This window comes from Acomys minous, assembly GCF_964271855.1.
Source record: "Acomys minous genome assembly, chromosome: 11".
In the NCBI taxonomy this organism is placed as follows: domain Eukaryota; kingdom Metazoa; phylum Chordata; class Mammalia; order Rodentia; family Muridae; genus Acomys; species Acomys minous.
This window is the reverse complement of record NC_140492.1, coordinates 79,945,176-79,972,413: the sequence shown is the minus strand read 5'-3', so window position 1 is coordinate 79,972,413 and position 27,238 is coordinate 79,945,176. Positions and strand designations below refer to the sequence as shown.

Genomic DNA, 27,238 nt, shown 5'->3' with positions numbered 1-27,238 from the left:
TTCCTAAGGTAATAGAATGAACAATAGTCATCCTTTAATGACAAGGGGATTAAGATGGCATGAGAATGAAGACAGGTAAAAAATTAAGTGTAAAGGAGGAGTCTAGAGAAACTCACAGGAGTTTCCCTTAATTTTAAATAGTCACAAGGGTCTGTGGGCATTTGGAAAACATCTAAAGAGAGGCATGGAGTAGGAAACCGAATATACTGGTCCAGTATATACAAAAGAAGTCTGTATTTGGAGATATCATGTGGAAGTCATCACATGTGAGTGGATGAATTCACCCACTGAAAGTCTGGGAGATGAAAAGATAGTCAAAGACAGATATTTGGATCAGCATTTAAAGCATGATGTGAGTTAAAAAAAAAAAAAAAAAGGACTAGGACAAAAACCACAAAGAAAAAGAGCCAGAGCAAAGGCCAAGAGCCAGGGTAAAATTATGTTAGGGAGGCTGAGCAAGAAGAACATGGCCAACAATGTCAACAACTGCAAAGAAGGTTTAAGGAGGATTCTACTGGACTTAGTCATCGCATGCATGTGAATGCCACTGTCTTCTTTATTTAGCTGGATGGAGGGAGATATCAAACTCCAGTGCCTGAGTGAGTGGTGGGACACACAACTGGTTCTGAATGCAAAAACAACAAAAGAGTATTTTTTCATATAGGAGAAAGTCAGAGACATTAGGCATTAGGTAAAAATTATACTTCAAAGACTAAGGCCACAGAATGGTAGATAAAATTTATCAGGAGCTTAGGTGAAGAGATGTGCTAAGAAAAAGACACAGTGATCAAATACATATCAAGAGATGCAGGCATAACCTGGGATGAAAGTATTTATTAAGAATGGGTGTGATGGGGCTGGAGAGATGGCTCAGAGGGTTAAGAGCACTGTCTGCTCTTCAGAGGTCCTCAGTTCAATTCCCAGCAACCACACATGGTGGCTCACAGCCACCTATAATGGGATCTGGTGCCCTCTTCTGGCACACAGACATACACACAGACAAAAACGGTGTGTATGTGACAAATAAATAAATCTTAAAAAAAAAAAAAAAGAATGGACGTGATAAACCTCAGACCTACAGTCTCTCCTTCCTGCAGGATGTGCTGGGACAAGAGCTAGCAGGATTGTCACCCAGCAACTGATGGGAGCAGATGCAGAGGCAAGTCCCACAGTCAAATATTAGGCAGAGCCTGGGGACTCTACTGAAGGAGGAGGAGGAGGGAGGAGGAGGACAAGGAGGAGGAGGAGGAGGAGGAAGAGGAACTGGAGGAACAAGAGTGAGCTCACAGAGGTCAGAGAGCCTGTGTGGGTCTGACCTAGGTCCTTTGAGTACACGTCATGGTTGTGTAGCTTGGTGTTCTTGTGAGATTACTAACACTGGAAGCAGGAACTGTCTCTGACACTTTTGCTGCCTTTGGGATCCTTTGTCTCATAACTGGTTACCTCATGCAGCCTTGATGTGAGACTATGTGCCTGGCCTTTATTAAAACTTCTTATGTCATATTTGGTTGATGTCCTGCTCTTTTCTGAGAGGAGGTGAAGTGGGAGTAGATGGGAGGGAGGTGAGGGGAGAGACTCGGGGAAGAGAAGAGAGGGAAAACTGCAGCTGGGATGTAATATATGAGAGAAGAATAAATACAAAGAAAAAAAAATGGATATGGATGGTGGTGTAGCCTATTGGTGGATAAGTTGCATAAGGACCCTGGGCTGAAGCTCCCAGGACCAGAATAAAATGTAGAGGATAAGACAAATGCGTAATTTTCTATATTTTTTTTTTAGAGAAGTGCAGGGAAAAGCTGTATGTTAAGAAAACATAGAATAAAGTCACAGAGTTTACCAAAGTTAAGAAAAATGGAAGGAGGATCTACCCAGTAGTGTCAAATAATGTAGTTGTCGACAGGTACAAAGACATACTCTAGCTGTGGGCCAGAGGCCAGCTGAAGGTGAGGGAAGATACCCAAGGGTGAGGAGCTGGGAAGAAGATGTTGGTTAAGGAGACGGGAGATAACTGCAAAGGGTTGTAAGGAAAGGCAGCCTTCTAAGACTTCAAAGGAAGTGTCAGACCAGGATATAGGTAGGGCTTGATGAGGAGTCAGAGTGTCACAGTTTATGTATACCTGTTCTGTCTGCCTTTGAGCCCTTTGCATAAACCCCTACTTGTCCAGAAATGACAGCACGCCTCACATAGAATGCCCTCTCCATCATGGTCAGAGGACTCTTAGTGTATTCTCTTTTTTCTATTTTTATTTTAATGCACTACAGCTTATTCAGGTGACATCCTAATTGTTATTCCCTCCCTGGTACCTTCCTGTACCCACTCTCCCTCCCTCTTCTGCCTTATTCTTCTCTCCTAGAAGAGAACCTCCTCCCCCACCATAGGACCACAGCCCATCAGGTCTCATCCAGATAGCCTGCTTCCCTTTCCTCTGTTTGCCTATTGGGCCTTCCCACCAAAGGGAAGTGATCAAATTGGTGGCACCAGAGTTCATGTCAGAGGCAATCCCTGCTCCCCACAACCATGGGGAATGAGCTATCCATTGGCTAGATCTGAACAGGGGGGCTAGGTTTGCTGAATGCATTGTCCTTGCTTGGTGTATCAGTTTGCACAGCGCCGCCCCACTCACCCCATGTGTCCAGATCCACCAGCCTGGATATTCTCCTTTTGGGGCCCCTGAACCCTTTGGGTCCTTCAATCTCCCCATTCTTCCGTACCACTCTCAGTGTTCCACCCAGAGTCCAGCAGTGAGTCCCAGCATCAGTCCAGATGCCCCACTGGATGGAGTCTCTCAGAGGACATCTATATTTGGCTAATATCCACTTATAAGTGAGTATACACTATGCATGTCTTTCTGAGTCTGGCTTACCTCACTCAGGATGATATTTTCTAGTTCCATCCATTTGCCTGCTAATTTAAAGATTTCCTTGTTTTTTAATAGCTTATTAGTATTTCATTGTGTAAATGTACCACAGTTTCTTTATCCACTCTTTAGTTGAGGGACATCATGGTTGTTTTCAGATTCTGGGGTATTATGAACAAAGCTGCTATGAACATAGTTGATTGAGCAAATGGCCTTGTTGTATGGTGGAGCATCTTTTGGGTGTACGCCCAGGAGTGGAATGGCTGGGTCTTGTGGTAGCACTATTCCCAATTTTCTGAGAAAGTGCCAGATTGATTTCCAAAGTAGATGTACAAGTTTGCACTTCCATCAGCAATGGAGGACTGTTCCCCTTTCTCCATGTCCTTGCCAGCATGTGCTGTCATTCGAATTTTGTATCTTAGCCATTCTGGTAGGTGTAAGAAGGAATATCAAGAGCCGTTTTTATTTGCATTTCCCTGATGACTAAGGATGCTGAGCATTTCTTTAAGTGCTTCTCAGCCATTCAATGATGCATTGTCTTTAGGAAGTATTCCCTGACCACTCTACTCAAACATATGTCATGTCACTATGTCTTCATGATCTTCTTTCTCTTTCTTTCTTCCTAGGATTTCATGTCACCTCCAATCATTCTACATTTACTTTTTTTTTTCTTTTTCTTTTATCTTTCATGTCCTCTGTGCCCCTAGGAGAGAAGGTAACTGAACATAATTCAGAAGAAAGTATTTGCCACATATAGAAGAGATGGATCAAACAGATTTTGGATTCTGCATAGGCATGATTATTCGATTTGTAATGGTTTTGGCAATTCACTTAGCCCCATTTTCCAGTTTGTAGAATGGAGATATTACAATGTGTGCTAGGAGTCAGAAAAGGCAAGGTACTTTTATAAGAAATACTGCAAGATGCTGTAAAAAAAAAGGGGGGGGGCTGGAGCCATAAACATCTCAAAACTGGTATGCTATTTCTAATAGTATAAATTGTTACCTATTTGCAATCTTACCCTCAACAGCAGAAAAAAATAATACAGGATCTAATAATAGGGGAATGGTTGACTGTTGCCAAATTTTCCTAGATTAAAAACCAAAGACAACACAGCAAATAGCTCGGTGTTTCTGTTGTGATCCCAACTTTTTTTTCACCGAACCCACAGATCCCTGGGCCTGGCAGTAGTAAGATTGCTTGAGTAAACAGGATGCTATGGCAGATGTTTATGGTCTCAGAGGGGGTGTGATCTGTGCGAACATTTAATTCCACAGCAAGAGCCCAAATTAGCTTCATTATTCTGGAGAGTATAAATGAGTGAAAATTGGTCTGCAAGCTCAAGGGGGATGGGGATGAGATTATGAATTCAGGGTTAGATAACCTCCGATGACATTTCAGTGTTCAGCCAGGAGATGATACTCTGAGTGATTCATATCAGAGTATAAAATACAACCCCCAGACCTAGAGAGTTATATTTTCTCCAAAACATTCTTTTATTCTTCTCTCATATATTACATCAAACACAGTCCCCCTCCTACCTCCCCTCTCAGCCCCTCCCACTTTCTCCTCCACCGACGCATCCTCCATTTTCCCTCAGAAAAGGGCAGGTCTCAAATGGCTATGAAGGAAACATGGTATACAAGTTGCAGTAAGACTAGGCACATCCCCTTGTAGTAAGGCTGGACCAGGCAACCCATTAGGAGGAAGAGTCCCGAAAGAAGATAAAAGAGTCAAAGACAGACCCGGCTTCCACTGTTAGGAGTCCCACAAGAACCAAGCTACACAACCATGACATGCACGCCGCGGATCTAGGTCAGAGCCGGGCAGGCTCCCTGGTCGTGGCTACAGTCTCTGTGATCCCCACGCACCCGGGTTAGTTGGTTCTGTAGGTGTTCTTTGGTGTTCTTGACCCCTCTTGGTCCCTACAATCCTTCCTCCCCTTCTTCCACATGATTCCCCGAAACACTTTAAAAATTGCTAAGTGCTTTCAGAATGAGGCACATTACAGCTCTGTAGATGATGCGAATGTAAGAGACCTTTGCTTAGGGAAATAAATGTGCCCTGTTCTTCTTCCAGGATGAGGGAGCCACGCCCCATCCCTCCCCTTCATGCCACACTGCCTGGGCTCTGGCTAGGCTGTCACACCGGGCACTCTACCCTACATTCATTTTGTTCTGCTTCTCGGACTTTAATGTACGCTACTCCCTTATCTTTATTTATTAATTTTTTTCTTTTCCACCAAATAGACTTCTTCTTGGGCTTATCTAATTAGTTGCTTGGATAAAATCAATTCAAGGCACCTGGAAACTGGAAACAACCAAAAGCTAAAAAGACTTAGCTTGGCTTGTGCCACTTGAAATTTGGCTTCAGGGCCAGCAGAAAGTTTCTCAAAATAGGATGGTAACAGAGTATAATTCCATGACGAAATTAAAGCATCCCGGCAGGTGTCAGGTCAAGCCTTTTCCATGTTCTGTGCACAGCCTAGTGCCTGGGCACCTAGACATGTTCAATTAAATAAATCCAAGGACAAGGGATGGTGGTGCACGCCTTTAATCCCAGCCCTAGGGAGAAAGAGGCAGGTGGATCTCTGTGAGTTCGAGGCCAGCCTGGTCTACAAAGCAAGTCTAGGACAACCAAGGCTATACCCTGTCTTGGGGAAAAAAAAAAAAAAACAAGGGAAAAGACCAGTCTTAGAACTAGAATTTGGTTGAAACTGATCTAGAAATTACGTTGAAACTATGGGACAACATAGGATACTAAAGACATGTGGGCCTTTTTGATGGACCTACAATTACAAGCAATCACAACATAGAAATAGTGCAATCAAGCACTTCAAGATTTAAATAGATTCCAAACCACTGCTTTACTCCTTCTTTTAGCTTGTCATTTGTAAATTTGAGGCTAGCCTGGGCTACCAGCGAAGACCTTGCCTCAAGAAAAAGGAAAATAAGCAAGGTGTGGCAACACAGACCTTTCATCCCAGCACTCAGGAGGCAGAGGCAGGCACATCTCTTGAGTTTTAGGGCTAGCCTAGCCTGTCCTATAGAACAAGTTTCCGGACATCCAGGAAACTGTGTCTTATAAATAACCAAACCAACCAACCAAACAATAAAAAATGTTTTCTTTGGGGCCATATGATGTTTAAATGCCAATATCTAAGTGTCAAAGTAAGCCACTTAGAGTAAAAAAATGTTTTCCTCTATTGCTATGGCTAGTGGTTTACATTTCTCAAATGAAAAATAGCCCTCTGATGTTAAAAAAAAATGATAGCTTTAGGTCAGAAAATGACTAGCAAGATTTCCAGTCCACAGTAAGTACAGTGTGGGAAAGGGGATGAGCAGACATTGTCAGGAAAGGAAAGGAAGATGGAGTGCACATCCATGTATGAGGAACACACTGCCAAGGGCAGGCTCAGAAGAGGACATCTGGTGAGGAGAGAGGGCACACTTAAACCCCACCTACAGCAGAGCGAGCCAGGGAAAGCTCACCACACACGCTAGCTCTAATACCAAGACCCAGCCATTTCCCAGCAGCCACACCAAACACAAAGAAAGCAGGTGAATTTTTAAAACGTTATTTCCCAAATAATGTTTAGATGGAGGTATACAAATGGATCTATTTTAGAAACAAAAGTGCTAGGATAAGAAACTTCTCTTTGAGAATCATTTTGTATTGCCAAGTACTTCTTTTTTCCAAATTTTAACTATTTCTAACTTTTTTTTTTTCGCTCTAAGACAAGTCATTGCTACATAGCACAGGCTAAGAGAAAACATGCAATGCTCTTGCCTAAGGTATGCAGCATTTATACTAGGCTAACCTAAATTCATTTTTGCAGCTTTACTAAGAGATATAATTTAAATATCACAACATTTACATGTTTAATGTTTGCAATTCAAAGCTTCTATTACATTAAAGGATGGTTTAATCTTCCCATCCATTAGCTCCCCCATATCCCTCCGTTGCTAACACTAATGATCCCTGATAGACCCTCTGTCCCCCTATTTGCCTGTGCTCCGTGTTTCTAATGAATGAAATGGCTGTCTTTTTCACTGGGTGCAATGCTTTTGTGGCTCACTCTTGCTGGGACACTTCTGTTGTAGAATAGTATTTCTCTCTGTGTTTATGCTGAACCTTTTTCGTCTCTTCATGGGTGTGAAGGTTGTTTCTACTTTGTGCTTCTGAGCACAATTTTTACTTATATTTTTAAATTTATGGTGCAGATGTGTGTTTTCATTGCTGTGTCATAAAGTCATATGTCTGGGGTTACATTTAAGCATATCCTGTACTCAACATTTTAAAGAAGTGCAAGTTTTTCAATTTGTGTCATTCACTCTTTTTTATATCAATTTTTTTACTATTTTTTAAATTTTATTTTATTAATTTATTCTTATTACATCTCAATGGTTATCCCCTCCCTTGTATCCTCCCTTCCCTCCCTCCCTTCCATTTTCCCCTTACTCCCCTCCCCTATGACTGAGGGGGACTTCCTCCCCCTGTATATGCTCATAGGGTATCAAGTCTCTTCTTGGTAGCCTGCTATTGAAATTATGTTGTTCCCTGAGGACTATGAAATAGTTAAGAAAAAAAAATATATAGTCTAAGATCATAACTGAACACTGGCATGGCCTTTATGTAGAACTATGGATACAACTCTGGAAATTAACTCCAACACGAGGCTATTATCCCTTGGCTTAGTGTTGAACATCCCTGTTTCTTATGATGCTGACCTTTGACTGGCACATTAACACTTTTGCTGAAATACCTCTCTTCTATGTTATTAAACGTTGAGGCTAACAACTTACACCAAATTTCAAAAATGAGGACATATCAAAATATGTTGTATAAGCAGTATTTAATTTTAACGTTCAGAATTTATCAGTCTTCCCCAAAATTACTTGGGGGCGGTTAATAGATCCCTACTGTGACTCTTGCACCTAATCATCGGGGCTAGGAAGGCAACAACAGTGTTGTGTGTGTGTGTGTGTGTGTGTGTGTGTGTGTGTGTGTGTGTTTTAACAGAAATCAAGCTACATTTTGTATATTCTTAGAATAATCATTTTTGGTGTAAGAAAGTAGAGGTCTAGGAGTTGATTTCAAACACTCATAAATACAGATGTGTCACACTTCTAGCTGTTTTAGGAATTAATTTTTTCATAATCTTTTTTAAATTTTTATTAAATTTAATTTTTTTTACATATGTATTTATATTATTCACATATGTATAATAAGCTACCTACAGCAAGAAGAACCACAAAACAATCAGGAATCATATACATGTTACATTCATAGTGTTTTGGTTATTTGTATTTGGAAGCCTTGAGGAAAACTTCTTTACTATCTTGGTGAGTCTAAAATTCTATCATATCTCATCATTATCAACTTAAAACATCTATCTAGACCTAAGAACATCTTAAATCCTAAACAACTAAGCTTAATTGTAAAATTAAACTATCAACCCCATCAGAGACTTGAGAAGAAATAAAATTAATTACCTGAGTCAACAAAAGTGCCAGTTAGCAGCTTCCCAAATGAAAAGATGACACAGACAGTTTGCTACCTGAACAGTCACCCAAACTCTCTATAATGTTGAAGCATCATCTTCAGCCTTCTGGCCCAACACATCTGACAGACATATTTGTGAGGCAGGAACTATTAAGGACTTGTTTACCCTGTTTTGACTGTATTTGGCCATCAACTCTGCCTGCATCCAAGCTTGCTCATTTTTAGGCAGAATTCTGTCTGTGGCAGAAACAAGGACATTTTGCCCAGTGTCTTGTTGGCCACATTTGAAGCTATCTCCATAAGGAGGTTCTTTGATGCTTATCATCTTCTTTGAGGTAGGCTGGGTGTTCCCAGAAGTTAACCTGTCTCGTTATCAATGAATATTTAAAATAATAAAAACATCTTTAAAGGCCATATTCTGTGTGTCTCTGACGTATTTGAAGACCGTATCGAACTACTTTACCTTATGTTTCTATAGAATCATATCTATCTGTTACACCTAGGATGTATATTCTTGTGATAAAAACAGACTGGTAATTGATGTGATCATGATTTGATCAACTAACAATTAGCTATATAAACAGCCAACAGTAGCACTTTTAAAGTACTGGAAGTAAACCTCGTATTATAATTGAGTTGTATGGGTATAACACAGTATATTAGAGTAGAAATATATATAATTTGTGTGAAGAATAATCTTAAACTTGAATTCTATACCAATGTATCTAAACTTAAGCTTATTTGGCATCTATATTCCGAATTCTATACCAGTGAATTAAAAATAACCTTATTTTTGAGTAACAATTAAGGCAATCAGTTGAGGCATAGAATGACTAATCGACTTTTTCTCCTATCATCCCTATATGTTTCTATATTCCCTTTCTTTCCTTTAAACCCCTATCTCAAAAACTAAGAATGAAATACAAAGAAGAAGAGAGACATACTTGAGTCTAAGCTTGTTTTCTTTCTTTTTTTTTAAGATTTATTTATTATGTATACAGTACACATTAAATCACATTATAGATGGTTATGAGCCACCATGTCGTTGCTCAGAGTTGAACTCAGGACCTCTGAAAGAGCAGTCAGTGCTCTTAACCACTGAGCCATCTCTCCAGCCCCCTTGTTTTCTCTCTAAATAAGACTAACAATAATTTATAACCAACTCCCATTGAAAATAAACATCTAGAGTCCAAGAAAGCAACCCAAAACCTACTCAACCTCCCTTAAGTGAAATGGGGTGTCCTTCTCTTAACGTTTCTTCCACATAATTTGAGATGGATAATACCTTTGTAGGGGCCCAAATAAAAGTGGGGAAATGGTTAAATAAGCTAGGAACAGCATTTGTGGTCCAGTTTCAAAATGTTGAGAAATTTTACGAATTAACTTTCAACTTGCTATACAAAGTAAAACAAATAGTCTACAAGCAAACTCCAGTCTAGAAAGCCACATGTGATGCACGTATGTCTATGGGAGAGTGTACCTATGAATAGCAACCTCCACAAAGGAACACCCAACAAACGTAGGTGCTTTATGCCTCGGTGGGACTTTTTCCATGGAGACTAAATCTAACCTACTCTTTTTCACAACATTCTAACAGAATTTCATGAAGACAAGCTTAGAAAAGAACACTCATTTTTAACATTTTTATTAGGTTTCATCCCTCCTGAAAAGATTTTTAAAATCATATATTCTTGCCCTGAGATTTAGAGGTCCTACATTCGGCTCAAAATAAACACACTTTCAGCTTAACTGTCAGAACCACTTGAAACAAAGGCAGTCCTCTTCATAGACGGCCTGTCATGCCAAGTGACAGTGGCAGGTACACTTCATAAAAATTCAACACTTCCAACATCTTATTATTACTTTCCTCCCCTCAAATCCTCAAAGCATATGGCTTATTGTTTATTATGAGCTAGAGATAAGGCTTTTTAGAATGTTAATAATATGACAACTTCATATGTCCGTGTAAAGCAGTTTGAAAACCAATAGGGTTTTGCAAAACATATATCTCCCTAGTTGATGAAGAACACAATGCTGCTTCTGTTGTCACAAAAAAAAAAATCAAAATTCATTTTAGAGATCTGATTTATATTCCAGTAAAACAACAAAATCTAAATCAACATGAATAGATAAAAGTTGCGAATATTTTGCATTGAGAACTATCGAAAACATGAAAATACATTTAGAATTTTGCTCATCCACGAAAGTGACATGGCCTATGTTTTATATTAAGAAAAACTAGAGGCAGTGTTTATAAAAACCATAATCCTGGTGGAAATTAGCAATTTAAATTTTCCTGAGTGAGGTTAGAAATGCATAAATCAGAAAGATTTGAGGACTTGCCTAGTTGTTTAAAATGTACAAAAGGCCATAGGTTAAAAATAATGAATGCATGCTTCATTATTATTATTAACATATACAATCTGTGATCATAATTTATTTGTTTTACAAATGCATTTGGGGCTAAAATCTTTCAATTCATCTTTGACAAACCATGAAATGCAATATTGCTCACCATGACCATTCCGTGAAATCTGTCAACTTTGTTCCTGGTTTTCGCAGGGCCTTGTTTGGAGATGAACTGACCCATTGAACTGCGAGCATAGCAATTTTTTCATCTGTGATAAATCAGTTTATTTCAGTAGGATTTATTAGGGGCTTCGAATGGAAGCTTTTTATATTATAAGCCATTTATATATAATCTCAACCTTATGTGGCTTTACTCACTGTTCCTTCTCTTCTCTGAAAGAGTTCTCTGCTTCTAAAACAAGTTCTTAGCTCCTTTTGCAAGAAGGAAGAACCTTCTAGCAAGGAGTATACTTCAAGTCAGAGGAGAGAAACTGAAAGCAAAGTTGTTAATTATTCTTAGGCCATTGATCATATAAATCCAACAATATACTCAGAATGAGCATGTTTAATCTCTCTAAACAGAAAGCCCAGAATGAAGCATTCTGCCTAATTTTTTCCTACTCAATAAAGTAAGAATACATAATCATTTAGTCTATGAATATAAAAACAAACATTTGGGGGGATTTTTAAATAATATTTTTAAATGATATGAAAAAACATGTTAAATAAAAAAGTGATTTGGCTTGTCGGATAAACGTTAGAAGTTTGGTCATGAAATCTATTCCAGGGTTTATGCTCTTACCTACTACAATTAAGCTAAGTTGAAATTAAACGTAGTTCAAATTTTTATATTTTGCTACCTTTTAGTTATAAAAAAAGTATTTTATTTTTCCAGTATAACTACCTATCTATTTCTACTTGCCACAACTAGCTAAGACATTGAAAAGTAATATTAAAATCTCTTTGCCAGATTTATTAAAAGCATGAGGTCATTAAACCTCTTTCAGATTTGAGCACATACAGAATTTTAAAAATATTTATTAAAATGATAAAAAAATACATAGGAAGTGAAAATGACTGGGGCTCATGATACAGCTCAGTGCTTAAAAGCGAATACTGCTCTTGCAGAGGACACAGGGTCACTTCCCATCACTGACACTAGACAGCTTACAGCCCCCAATTCCAGGTGATCTCATGCTTCTGAACTCACCAGCACCCACCTGTGCACATCCCAATACACGCAATTAAAAATGAGCGTTTAAAACGTTGAAAGCTATCACACACACACACACACACACACACACACACACACACACACACAAACACACACACACATGCACACATACACACACTCACATGTATCCAATAGACCACATTCAAAAAGTGAAAGTTAATGTCTGGCATATTTGTGCAAGCTTATAATCCAGCAGAGATAGAGGAATTTTGTCATTCTAGTCAGTAAACATCATATAGCAACTATGTTTCAAGAAAAACAGAAAATACAAAAGGTGAGATTTAAAATGTATTGTAGGCTTATTAACTGAATGGGACCTACAGACAGAGAACACATCATAGTGAATAAACAGCTTTGAGAATTGGTTCATATTCGATTTATAAACCACCCAAATTTATGATATTAAATATATAGTTTAGAGTACGTCTACTTGGTATAAAATGCAGAGTTCACTATCAGGTATGACATCTTGGTTAAACCAAATATATTTGATACTTACTTATATAATTCTGTTAGTGGTGATGTCAGAATAGCTAATGTTGTAAAGAGATTGTTGCAATGAGTATGAATTTTAAAAATTTTGCTGTTGTTATGCTTATGTGGATTCAGAATTTCCTGTGCAGAAGTACAGACTGACCATAATAAGTTCTCAGTGCATATTAAGATTGCCGTGACATCAAGTCTATTGGAAAGAGAGAGAGAAAATCATGTTAAATAAAATCATGTTCTTGTTTCTTGTATACACTATAGTCTGCATATCTTGTAAGCATATGTAAGAGTAGAGAGATACAGTTCGATCTCAGAGATATTTACATAGATAAACTCAATCCAGGAAGCATAAAAAAACACCCTTTGAATATGCCCAGGTGTGGGTTGGTCCACAATATCATTACTTTTAGGGACAGCAAGAGCTGGAATGGTGGTGTAGCAATGCTTTGGGCTTTGTTTGCTTTAATTTAATAATTTACTATTTTTTGAGAACTTTATACATGAAGGCTGCATGTAAATAATTCCTGTCCTTCCTCCTGCTCCAACTTCTTATGTTCTCCCTCCCAACTTCATGACCTTTTTAAAAATTATTACTGTTACACATAGGAATAGTCTATAAAAAAGTATTTGCTTTGTACCACAGAATTTTCTTCCAGAAGCTCAGGGCCTGGTCTTGAAACTAATGTAAGCAAAATGGGAACTGGTTTCAAAGAAATCTGTGCTATTACACACACACACACACACACACACACACACACACACACACACACACAAACATACACACGTGTTACTATTTGATAGAGGGCATGTGCACATGTAAACTGTCAAGAAGAAACAATGAGGACAGGTGACATATTCTCCTCAAATGAGGAAGGCAAGAAGACATGGCAACTAAAGCACAAAGCCTATATACTCAGAAATTCCTAAAATTATACTTATTTGTTAGAGAAGACTATTATTATTCATATACATTTTATTTTCATTGCTCATGTTGATTTTGTTTAAAAATTTAAATACATTTTTATTGCAATCAACACATACTAATTGTACATATTTTTGAGGGGCAACATTCAACCCATGAATACAACATGTGAAAGATGTATATATGTATATGTATGTGTGTGTAACATGTAACACATGAATAAATCATACATACATATATAGAGAGATGTATAGTTTTGATTATATGTTATATGGAGACTACTAGAATTTAATAACCAATGGCAATTATCAATAATCATCTTTAGGAAGGGTTAATTTTAGCTTTATTTACTTCTAATTGTTAATAGTTCCCAATTCAAAACACACACACACATTTTTATTTCTATAATAATGATGGTTTAGTAGTAGCATCTCAAATATAAGTATTCATATATTTTACATAGAAAAATTAGAAGCAATAATTCTAAATTTTCATCACACTTTAATGTAATCATACAAAACATAAGAAGTCAATGTTTCCATGGTACCACTAGTTAGATATATCACTAATTTCATGATGGAACTGTAAATCCAATTTCACAAAATATCTTGTAATGATGGGCCACATTAGAGCCAAAAGTGATTTATGCTTCATTCTTATGACGGTATCTTTAAAAACAGCTTGATCAGTAATTCAAACAGTCTGTGCAAAATACCATATTTATGAAACACTGTAGCATGACCTAAATGCCCTTCACATCACAGTGTGCTTTACAAGAACATGATTAGAAAATGATTCCTCCTGCCAAAAATAAGGCAAAAAGGAAACCTCTGATGTCTGTGAGCTCCTTCTAAACTATATCTGAAAATATTATTCCATACCTAAATCCAGGTTTTAGTCATATTAGGCCAAGAGTCTATTATTAAAAAGCTTTATTCTATGAAGTTCACTGTTATCATTAAGTTCATTCGCATAATATTCACTACCAAAATACTAGAACTGCACTCTAATTCAGTCTTTTACTAAAAACACAGTATCTTTTGCTTCCCATTTTCTTCAGTTGGCTTTCGGTAATATATAGCGGGGCAAAAAGAAAAATGAAGGGAAATCCAGGACAATAAATTACAAAATGTTTATTACTGTTGCTGTTGCTGTTGTTATTTGTTTTTTCAAGGCAGGATTTCTCTGTGTAGCCCTGGGTGTCCTGGCACAGGCTTTGTAGACTAGACTAGCCTCAAACTCAGAGGCTCGCCTGCCTCTGTCTCCCAAGTGCTGAGATTAAGCAAGTGCACCGCAGACTCCACACTGAAAAGAGCTACTCTGCTTGAAAAGCACAGAAACTAAGCAGCTAGTCACAAATGGGAAAGGGCTCTCCTGCCACTGGAAGGCGACAGAGCAGGGAAGTCATTCTCATCCAAGCTCCACTTTCCTACGTAAATGGCTCAGGAGGATGAGCACCCTCTCCTCTCAGGAGAATGAGCACCCTCTCCTCTCAGAAGTTACAAAGGCGCTAAACACAAGCGTTTTGAACTTTAAATTCATATTTTGCTTTACAAGCTGATCTGAGAAAAAAGTCTCCTTGAAGAGCTGCTTTCATTACCTTATCTGTGCCGTCCTCTTAGGACTCGGGCAGGCCCGAGCATATCTGGAGGCAAGCAGACCCAAGGATTTCTCCAGCAGCTCTGCCAGTATTTCCTGGGCCAGCTTAGGGGGCAGTATGGTCCAGAGATCGTGATGCAGAGCCCAGCTGAAGTAATGCCACATCTGGATGGAGAAGGAGCATCTTTCCCCCTGGCAAAACCATCACGCATTAAACAAGAGAATCACATCTTCCAAAATGTCAGTTTGCTTCCTGTGAACCTAATTAGTTCAGGCTGAAAGAAAATGACTGGAAAGTCTGGCATGGAAGATGACCAAGAAAGTTGCGACACAGGATGTTAAACATCCTACTGACAAAGGAACATATGTTTTACCTCAGTTATGAAGGAGATATCCTAGTGCAAATCCAGACCGCAAGCATTTAACCTAGCACACTGTGGATGTACTTGGTCCTGGCCTGCCTTCTAAAGTTTACTTTTAAGCAGCAGCTTTGTAGTGGTTTTAACAAGCCATGCTGATTCTCTGAAATTCTGAAAATCTGTTTATATTGTCTGTGGAGGCACATTTCTCTGAGACAACCAGCATCACTGAGTTAATCTTACAAATTTTTCAGATTCCATATAATAATGGACCAAGAAGATTGAAAACAAATGTGTGCTAAATCTTAGGAGCATTCATTAAACTAAGTATGATGCTTAACTGTTGAGGAATACATTAGGATATTTCATTAATGATGTCTTAATAATAGTTTATACTAGCAATAGATAAACAGTAATCTAATTTTACCGCATTTTGTAAACTGTAGGCATATATTATAATGTAACATTTTTACATACTTTCAAGGGGTCAAACTCATTCTTCCCTATTCCTCCACAGACCTTGTCTTTGTACCAGCTCTTCCCGACTGCAGAAAGAGACACAGCAGTGGCCAGGCTAACGGGAACAGGCTAACGGGAACAGGCTAAAGGGAACAGGCTAACGGGAACAGGCACAAGGGAACAGGTTAAAGGGGACAGGCTAATGGGAACAAGCTAAAGGGAACAGGTACAAGGGAACAGGTACAAGGGAACAGGTTAAAGGGGACAGGCTAACGGGAACAGGTTCAAGGGAACAGGCTAACGGGAACAGGCTAATGGCAACAGGCTAACGGGAACGGCCTAACGGGAACAGGCTAAGGCAGTGCTTTGCAAGTAAGCATTAGGTCATATGCTCTTGGGCAGCCTTGTTAGTTATTTAACCTCATTTCTTCAGAACGGATTAAATGGTTATCTGAAATACAAAAAACAGAATGGGCTCTTCAAATTTCTGAGTTTTTTTTTTAAATCAAAAGATAAGCCATCGAAATTTCCTCTTTTATCCCTAAATATTTCTCTTTTGCAATCCGCTGTGTCTCCTGGTGTAGTTTCTTTTCTTTTCTTTTCTTATTAATTTATTCTTGTTACATCTCAATGGTTATCCCATCCCTTGTATCCTCCCATTCTTCTCTCCCTCCCATTTTCCCCTTATTCCCCTCCCCTATGACTGTGACTGAGGGGGATTACCTCCCCCTGTATATGCTCATAGGGTATCAAGTCTCTTCTTGGTAACCTGCTGTCCTTCCTCTGAGTGCCACCAGGTCTCCCCCTCCAGGGGACATGGTCAAAGGTGAGGCACCAGAGTATGTGAGAAAGTAATATCCCACTCTCCACTCTACTGTGGAGAATGTTCTGACCATTGGCTAGATCTGGGTAGGGGTTTAAAGTTTTACGGCCTGTATTGTCCTTGGCTGGTGCCTTAGTTTGAGCAGGACCCCTGGGCCCAAATCTGCCTATAATAATGTTCTACTTGTAGGTTTCTAGGACCCTCTGGATCCTTCTACTTTGCCATTCTCCCATGCTTCTCTCATATACACTATGGAATACTATTCAGCTATTAAAAATAAGAAATTCCCGAAATTTGTGGATAAATGGATTGAGCTAGAAATGATCATAATGAGTGAGTTAACCCAGAAGCAGAAAGACTCAAATGGTATATACTCACTTATTTCTGCATATTAGCCCAAGGGGCATGTCCCACGAAAGCCTTCACTTACCAGGAAACTGAGACAGAGGGGAGGACATTCTAGTGGGACTCTAGATGAGAGAAGCATGGTGTAGTTTCAAGTAAGTGTTGTCTAAGAAATACGTCCTTGTGCCTGGTACGATGGGTCCCTCCACCCCGGCACTTGAGTGGCTGTGGAGCGAGGAAATGACCTGAGCTTGAAGCCAGGCTGAGCTACAGAACAAGTTCCAGGCCACTTGGCCTTACAAAGCGAAACCCTATCGCATAAGACAAGCCAAACCAGCCTGCTCTGCTCCTACCCTAAAAGTTACCAAGCTCCTCACGCAGGTATTTCTTCACATGGAATTATTTCGTCAGTTACATTTAGTACCACAATGTTGTAGTCATCAAAATAATAGTGACTGATTTTCAAATGATAATACAAAAGGGAGTTAAGTTCAAACACAAAGGGACTGTGAGTAGGTTGACTTCCCAGTTAAATGGGCTAACCCACTCAAGGAAACATGTAAAATTAAAAACCAAGCCAAATTAATGCTCTATTGCTTTCTGATGTGTTCTGAGAACTCTTATCAAACAAAGAGTTAGAGTTTGATTGACTCAGAACTTCAGGTCTTGTCAACAAAAGGGACTCTTGAGCCCTGTGGATGCTGGGACTGGGCTTGAGGGATGTGGCCTCGTAATAGTGAGATGAACAAGATTTGCCATAATTTTCAAAATACAGAAAACCAGGGTGTTTTGATAGTTATCCTTTAGCAGATTTCTTTTTCTGCTAAAAATGTACGGTGTGAATTTTAATGACCATCAGTTGGTTCGTACTTAAGAGCAGGTCTCGCAAAATGCCCTTTGTTCTGCCAATTCTGTCTAAATGAATGCAACTTCAGTGTGGCTGGGTGGGTGGGCGTGGGGGAAGAGGGTTTCACTAGGCTAAATATGACTCCATTTTTTTGACTTGTTTCCCTGCTTGTTGTCATTTCAAACGTATTCAACGTATTCTGCAGTAAACATCTGTTATTTTTGCAAATCCACTATAATGTAAACAGATGTGAGCTTTTGCTTAGATTATATATCAGGAAACAAGCAGCTGGGCTTTATTACAGAAACCACTCAGTATTATCTCTGAACAGATAATTCTTTTCTCTCGGACTATTGGAAAACACAAGTTACTAAAAACTGAGCAGATGTCAACTCTACAAACAGCTTACTTTTAAACATGCGATCTCAAAACTCATTGTACCATCTGACCAGCACTCCAACGGAGAGGGGCCCAGCTCCTTGGCTCCCAGAGCCTGACATGTTTAGAACATGGAAGTGTGTGTCTGTAGTTCACTTGCTACCATAAAACATGAGCAAACACTGCTCCCTGGCTTGTAAACTCTTTTATTGTTTTCTCTACTCCGCTGTGCACACGGCCCCTCGTTTCTCTGAGATCCTATCAAACCCTTCACTGTGTACATGGCTTTGGCTTCTCTGAGATCTCTATCCAACTCTTCTTTTCCAATCAGCCACACGCCATCTCCTTCCCCTTAAAACAAGCTTCCCCAAATGTAATCCTGTTCCACCGTCAGTTGACATGATGGGGAAGAGGGAAAAAAAAAACAGGATTCGGAAAGCGAGACACAACCAGGTCAGGTATTCCACTTGTCAAAACACTATAAACTCAGGGCTATTTTCCAAACCATCTTATTTTTGGCAAATGGCAAAGCCGTACCACTTTATTTTTCTTCTGCACATAAATAACAACCATTAGCTCCACCATTAGATTGTAAGTACTGACCATGGAAGCACATGGAAGCTCAAGTGCCACGTAATCACATAGCAACAGTTTCTTTATTTCTGTCTTTGGAGCTAAAGCCTTCATAAGATCTAAGAGCTGTGTTATGTGGTAATTTGTTTTCGTTTTTGTTTTTCTTCGTAAATACTCAGTAACTCCAATAACAGGCTCTCAGTGCATACACTTATTATTTACACTATACAACTGTTCTAGTCCCTGGTTTACATAAGAGGAAATAAATATCCTGGGTTCATACTGAGCTGACACCTATTCCTCATTGAAAACATCATATAAGTTGTTCGTTGGTACCTTGACACATTGAAATAGTTTGAAACATGATGGCTCCACTTTCTGCCTTTCTGTTTACCTCGGGGCAAGCAGAGTCTGTGATGCTGCCAAGAGAGGGAGAGACCAACACTTCCATTCTTATCTCGGCCACCAGCTGCCCTACGCCACTTTCTTTCTCACTCTGTTCACTGCTGCCACTAATGTTTGGAGCACATAGGGTTTGGAAAATGATGTACAGATGTTCTCACGAAGAGAGAAACTATCTGGGAAAGACTTGACGGAGAGATGAAACGGCCAGAGGAAAAATGGGAACGTCCTTAAGAGTTTCTTATTGGCATCAGCTCTGTTTTACCAGCATCTCAAGCACAAATACCGGCCATGCCAAAGGCTGGCAAGAGTGGGGTGCTGAGGAAAGCCCATCTCAGACAGTCATGAGCTGTGATCCAGAAGAAAGCATGCAATGGAAAAGCTAATAAAGATGAGTCTGGTCATGGAAACTTTTAAACCTCAAATATCTTTTTAAAAGATATGTAAATATTTTACCCTTGCATAGAATTAATTTCAAATATTATATGATCTATACATAATCTCTGGGATTAAGTGGAAAAGAAACTAATGAAGCCTGGCTACAAATAATTTTAATTGCTTCTCAATTTGCTTGCGTTGGGGATTACTTCGCTTGCATTTGGTAGGTACTTGGGACTGCAAAACAACATGAGCTGAATGAAACAGTAAAGCATAAAATTATGTCTTAAAATGTACTCTTGAGAATGAGAAGTAAAAATAAGCATAAAAGTAAAGTTGCTTAATAACAGGTACTTATTAAATAAGATGAAAATATATAATAAAAGATGCAAGGACATCTATAACTGCTAGGTTTGGAAAAAAGACAAAGGATTCAGGCAAGCTCTTGTTATCTCTGAATTGTCACCGAAGCTCATTATAGCCCAGTTCATACAGTGCTGCAAGCCTGCAACTCAAATTAAGTTATTTTTGCTTTGAAGCAGAAGGAGAGTTCTGATGTCTAATTTATTTCAGGTTTCTAAAGACAGTGTTTTTCCTAAATACAAACTCAATATTTAAAAAATATTATCCTAACAGCCTTCGTGTTTTAGTAATACGGAGCTCATGTTTCTAATTAGCCAGAAAGCAGGTAGGCAGTAAAACATATTTGTGTAAAAAGGACGAATAGTAAACTCAACTTCACACCTCATAAAAAGCTTTGTAGTCATCCCAGTGGTGGCTCTCAGCATCCTGTAAAATGCTCGTAGCACAAACTCTGACGCAGTAGTCCGTAACCTGAGACTGTAGAGTGTTGATGAATTCCTGATATCGCTGGACAGGCACCAGGAATATGGGTCTGCTCAGAGGGAATGATCAAAGAGACAGAGATTTAAGGCCTGTGCAGTAGGAGGCAACAACCCCCAGCACCACAAATGGTTTTCATTATTAGATATCAATCATTCATTTCCTCCCAAAGCTGAAGGCTGTATCCACATTCACTTTCCAAAAAGAAACGTGCATGGGGAGGGGCTGGGGGGGGTGGGGGGGAGCTAGTCTTTGTTTTGCAAGTCCTTTGAAAACGTACATCTGCTGTTCTACAAATATGCACATCAACTCGAGACAAACTGTATTGTCAATACATCATTCAAAACTAGAAGTGTTCTTGGGAAGCCTATTATTAGAGATCAGCGCATTATTTAGGCATTAGGTTATCATTATCACTGGAGGACAACATACACTTGTCAGAATGAACTTTTCCAATGCTATCAACGTCCCATAAACACACTCTTTTTATTTTTTAAAAGTTGTAATTTTGTAGATGTCAATTATCTTATAAACTGTTTTAAAATAGTCTACTGAAATGAAGCGATTTCTGGCATATTTTGTTTATAAATTCAAGTATGAATCACAGCATCTGACGACTTATGAGAATTAAAGAAATAACATAACTGTATCCTACATCGAGCCAAATTTATTTCGCTTCTGTCTTCAGCTATTTCTGTCACACCTCCTTCTTGATAAGAGACTATGAAGGCTGAGTAAAGAACACGGATAGATTCTTGGGTTGCACTGGATTGGCAAGGCCATGCGCTCCTCTCAAGGGGCCACAGTAAGTTCCACAAAACTCAGGTGGGACCAGAGAGACCACTTGTTGGAACCCACAGCGATTTTTAGCTCTCTACAGGAAACATATTGCATTTTCAGTCTACTAGCGCATGAGGATTAAGATTGGCAGATGCTTTCTCTTCAAATATTATGGATAGTTTATTACTAAATAGATGTCCTGCAATATGTTTACACTAGGCACAAAGAGAGATTAAGATGCATTTATTCACTATGGCGGTTCTTGCCAGCCGGCTGGATTTGAAGCAAAAGCGAGAAGTGAATGTTTGTGTGAGGGACAGAAACAAGGTTGGTTTCCCTTTTCTATGTGGTCAGTTTAAATGTGCCTATGAATGGGATGGGATAAAATTCTATGAGACCGTGCAGGACACGGTACCCTTCTTTGTGCATGCCTTTAGTAGGGACTGCCTTTGTTACATATCTAGCTTGCTATAATCCATATTTGACCTTTTAAACGCCTCCTAATCAAAATCCTGAAAGCAACCCACCATATCACTATGTTCGCCTCAGTGAGTACTGTCAACATTTGATTCTCTGAAATCTGAAGAGTGTGTCTTTCACTAAGCACGAACCTCAGAACACTATCAACTCGGTTTAAAAGACACTCACTTCTTAGTTGTCGCTTTCATCAGATTTTCAAAGTGCATGAGGCGCTGGGAAACGTGCACTGCTGAGGACAGGATGGCCGGCAGGTTCTTCAGGGGTGCTCTGGAAGGCACCTCCTCGCCTCTTTCCTGCAGTCTTTCCAGGACAGCTGTTGCCACTTTACAGCAGGCCTCCACCAGGTTCCCTGTAATTTCCTGACGAGAATCATCTCTGCACGCCAGAGCCAGTGGAAGCATTGTATCAAGCTTTTCCATGATGTCAGAACAAAACTAGAGAGAAATAAATGTGCCGCTGACTTACTCGTATTCTGACAGCGCCGTGTAATTTATGTACAGTGGAGCCAAATTCTTAAATAATAAACTTGGCATCAAACATAAATATAATGATGCAGCTCTGTAACAATCAATTTCTCAGTTGTAGAAAGTTTCATGTCAAATGAGGAAATACCAAAATGATGTCTCCCTATATATAACCTTCAGACCTTATGCTCACCAGACAGACATTATGAAAAACTCATGAGGCAGTTTTAAATGACAATACCTTTATGTGCAGTTAATAGAACTTAATATGTATTCTTTTTTTTTGGTTTTGGTTTTTCGAGACGGGGTCTCCCTGTGTAGCCTTGGCTGCCCTGGGCTTGCTTTTGTAGACCAGGCTGGCCTCGAACTCACATGATCCGCCTGCCTCTGCCTCCCAAGTGCTGGGATTAAAGGCATGCGCCACCATTCCCGGCTTCTAATATGTATTCTTGATATTAATTTCACATTTCTTTTGAACGTCCTCTAATTTTTCTACTAAATTCCCACATGTTAACATATTTCACCAAACAGTACACAGAGTATCAGTTTGTCTTAAATAATCCAGAAGCAACAGGAACCATCTCATGTAGTCTCTTCTTAGGAGTGAGGAGACAGCATATTTCAGAAGCATTGTATCTGCTTTCACTCTTAATTGACATTGGTCTCTTTGGGAGGGCTGAAGGCACAGCCTGCTGGTAGCCAACACAGCTCCCCAGGGACTGTTCTGGAGCCTTGGGGTGACGGAAGGAGCATGAGGTAGGTGCTCTTCAGAACACCCACTGGTGACAGCTGTGTTTACAGTGGGTTTATGCTGTACAGCATCTATATGATCTGCTTTACATCTCCTTGGCAAGTTCTGGTAACTTTCAAAACAAGGCTATTCATGGAGGCAGACAGATTTCCTATGTCCACAGCAGCACAAAATGGTATCCCCTTTTACCTCTTAGGCTTTTCCTCAAGTCACTCCAACTTTGCAAGCATTTTCTACTCACTGAGAGCCTGCTCCAGGTTACCTCAGAAGAATGGGACAATGTTAGCAAAGAGGCACGTGTCCATTGTGGCAGTTCTGACCTGCAGACACCACTAATAAGGTGCCGGGTACCTTGTACTGTCCGAGCAACTCCACTGGTCGACCTAATAAACCGCTTGAGTTCGCAAAAAGAAAGAAAACAAGTAAAAGTAAACACCTCACAAGCTGGCAGCAATTTGAAGCAACCTCGCCTGATACTTGCCTTGGCGACTTTCTTTGGTTGTTCCTCCTGGGAAAATATTTGACCTTCTCGCCAAACCTGTGGGACATTTACAAGGTTCATCGTGTAGCTCGCAGCTGAGGTCCTTTCAGTTTGTTCCTGATGGAGAACGTCTGTGGAAAAACCTTCAATGGCTGATGATATGCAGTGTGCCATGGCAAGAGAGACTTCTTTAAATGCACTTCTCCAGCCAAACTCTGGTAAAGTAGCCTGAAACATACATGTACATAAAATTATATTCACTTTCACTTACAAACAACATTTCGATTGTTATAGATATAAGATTATTACTTTCGTTCAACATGTCGAATACAGGTACTCTTTGCTAGACTCTAAAAGCCACTCTAAAAGCCTGGACAATATTAGCTTGTGAATGAAGCAATATACAAAAACATGTACATTCTTTACACACAGCAATGTATTGACATTTCTCTTTAACTCCTCAGTGGATTTAATCAAAAACTCTTTTCAAAATTTAATCTTTTAAGTATAGTTCAATAAAACTATCTTTAATGAGAGCCGAACGCCACAGTTACAAGCTATCACATAAAACAACCTTTAAATTCAATACATTTCATAAACTCGAAATTAGATTTTTATAGTCTTTTTACAGTTTATTGTTAACAAGAATTGCAACATAAGTTAGCAATTAATATTCAATCTTTGATTTCTCTTTTAAGGTCAGGATTACAGACAAGTTAACAGGAAAATAGCAATAAAATAAACTTCTCCAAGAAAACATACATTGCACCTTTCTGGGTTTTAACTTGTTTAGAATTTTATTTAGTCTCTCCATCCACAAAGTGGTTTATAGCCCACATCCATATCCAGCTGCTTCAGGTCGCTTCTTTTCTTCTTTTTACTTTATTTTATATTTTGAGGTTTTATCCAATATAGTTTAACATACTCTTTCCTCCCTTGATTCCTCCCATATCTCCCACTTGTCTACCCACTGAAGTTCACATTGCTTCTCTCTCTTAAAAAAAAAAAATTGAGTGTTATAATCTTGATGTCCTAATTTGCTTCCATCACCGATGATGAAACATCATGACCAAATGCAGCCTAAGGCTTATTTGACTTACACACATACAAATCACAGCTCACCACTGAGGAAAGTCTAAGCAAGAACATGAGCAGAGACCACGAAGATGTGTCATTCCCTGACTTGCTCTCCTTAGCTTGCCCAGCTTACACACACACACACACACACACACACACACACACACACACACACACACACACACACACACACACACACATAACCTAGGTCCAGAGGTAGCACTGCCCACAGTGGAATCAGCTCCCATATCAATCATCTGCAAGAAAATGCCTCCGACACCCACCTACAGGTCAGTCTGACGAGTGCAACCTTCAATTAAACTTCCCTCCTCCCAGAACACTTAGCTGTGTCAAGTTGACAAAAACCAACTGGCATACATGGTCTAAATTTGTTTTAACTCTTAATCTCATATGGAAATATATCTGTCACTGTAGATGTCTTCAAAATTCCCTAATGTTCTTTAAATTACTAAAACAACAAGTAGTAAAGAGACCAAATCTACGCCTAGAAATCAAGCTGTTTTCGCATACCTAGTTTGTAGTAACATGTCACCTACTCTAACTGCAGAAGCCTATGGTCTTGGTGCTAGAGAAATGCTCAGCCTTTGAGAGTACTTACTGCACTTGCTGAGGACGAGAGTTCAGTTCCAAGCACCCACAGCGAGGGGCTCACAACCTCTTTTAACCCCAGTTCCAGTGATCCAGTGCCTTGCTTTCTGCCCTTCTCTGGCCCTGACACATCTGCACATAACACTCCCCTACCCACATACACACATATTAAAACTAATAAAAAATTTTAGGTAGATCCTGAGCTGGAAATGGCGGTACACCTGTAATCGCAGCACTCAGGGAGTCAGAGGCAGGTGGATCTCTGTGAATTTGAGGCCAGCCTGGTCTACAAAGCAAGTCCAGGACAGCCAGGACTACACAGAGAAACCCTGTCTTAGAAAAAGAAAAAGTAAGCCGGGAGTGGTGGCGCATGCCTTTAATCCCAGCACTCGGGAGGCAGAGGCAGGTGGATCGCTGTGAGTTCGAGGCCAGCCTGGTCTACAAAGCGAGTCCAGGACAGCCAAGGCTACACAGAGAAACCCTGTCTCAAAAAACCAAAAAAAAAAAAAAAAAAAAAAAAAACCAAAAAAAAAAACCAAAAAAAAAAACCAAACCAAAACAAAACAAAAAACAAAGTAGATACTGGGTGCTATATCCCTGGTTGAAAATTTTGCTTTTCTTGATATGAAAGTTTTTTGCTAGGAACTTGAACTGAACTGGATAGTTTTTGAGTTTCCTTTCTGTCTAAGATTGCTGAGATCAGGACTTGTGAGATGGCTCAGTAGGGTAAAACATACATACATGCACTTGCTATGCGAACTTGATGACCTCCGTTCAATGTCCAAACCCCACGGTAGAAGGAACAAGCAGACCCCTGAACAGTGTACTCTGACCTCCACTGGTGTGTTCTGGCGTGGATGCATCTTTACTTACATGCACACACACACACACACACACACACACACACACACACACACACACACTAACGAATCGGAATAACTCCATGGATTACTGAAACTAAAATCATTTTCCTAATTTATCATATGTCTATCCAATTCAACCTCATTTTAACACATTTTGTACAACTATAGAAAACAATGAAGATGGTTTCTATACAGCTCATGAGTCCGCAACTAGGTAGTTGAAATAACAGCTCTCATTTTACTGTAGTTAAAATGTAACTAAACTTTCCTGTCTACATTTTATTTGGTCCTTTGGCAACATAGAGCAGAAACCCATCTCTCAATTATATTTGAGTACAATTAATCAATAATTTAATCTCTTTGCTTCTAAGTGAGGGTCAGAGGACTACTTTCAGGCATGTGGCCTTTCCTTCCACCTGAGATGTGGGCATTAAACTTACATCATCAGAGATGGAAAAATTACAGCCTGTGACATAACAGTAACTCTTGGGGACACATTTATGGTACAAATGTTAAAGGAAACTACCTCCATAAAAATGAAAAGAAACAAACAAGAGCCCTAGTTTATTTTCTTGCTCATTTCTCTATTGGAGCACAAATATTCATTAAAATCACTCACTGAAGGAATGTGTTTGACAAAAATTGCCACTGCCTGCTGTGGCTGTAGTCAGCATCTTTATCCCCGTCTACCCTTTTCTCAGCATCTGCATAGGGATCCTCTTTTCCTGTGACAACTGACATGTGACTGCAATATAGTCCCCTATATGAATTCCCCTTCCAAATATGAGAACAAAGATATAAATCACCGTTCCTACAAAGAAAACTGAAAACCTCGATGTACTGAAACCATCTTCTAGAAGTCTATTTGTTTTCAGGAAAGATTGCTTAGTTTTTCTCTTCCCATCTGATAGTTGGCATCACACACATTCCAGGTAAAATAAAGAGCATTTGTTAGTTAATCCAACAAAACAAAAAGGAACTGAGTGGCTTTCTCTTCGGTGCACAACAGTGAGGAATTACCGAATTTCATCTGCTGTTACATAATGCTTCACTCACACTGAGTTTGATTTTGTTGTTGTTGAAACTTTCTAGGGGAACTGTTACAAACTACACATGTGTTGATCTTTTAAAATGTTTACACCGTGTATTAACCAGAATTAACTGATAAAGCAGAAACCACCCAAGGAGTTAAAAAAAAATGAGTGTTATGGTTTGAATGGGTAATGTCCTTCTACAGCAGAGGTTCTCAATCTGTGGACCGCTACCCCTTTGTGGTCACATGTCAGCTATTTACAGTGCAACTCATAACAGTAGCAAAATTACAGTTATGAAGTAGAAACAAGATAATTTCATGGTTGGGGGTCACCACA

At 39.4% G+C, this 27,238-nt stretch overlaps 1 protein-coding gene across 2 annotated transcripts in view; it reads right to left on the bottom strand.

Annotated features, from left to right (window-relative positions):
* The window catches only part of KIAA0825, a 410,640-nt gene that overhangs the window by 272,766 nt on the left and 110,636 nt on the right, over positions 1 to 27,238 (bottom strand). For both annotated transcript variants that reach the window (XM_084801930.1, XM_084801929.1), the window contains exons 8-12: positions 23,320 to 23,547; positions 21,792 to 22,057; positions 20,265 to 20,415; positions 14,958 to 15,148; positions 12,446 to 12,628 (exon numbers count right to left, since the gene is read on the bottom strand). In XM_084801930.1, the coding sequence (XP_084658056.1) occupies positions 12,446 to 12,628; positions 14,958 to 15,148; positions 20,265 to 20,415; positions 21,792 to 22,057; positions 23,320 to 23,547 (1,019 nt within the window). The remainder of the gene's footprint in view (positions 1 to 12,445; positions 12,629 to 14,957; positions 15,149 to 20,264; positions 20,416 to 21,791; positions 22,058 to 23,319; positions 23,548 to 27,238) is intronic.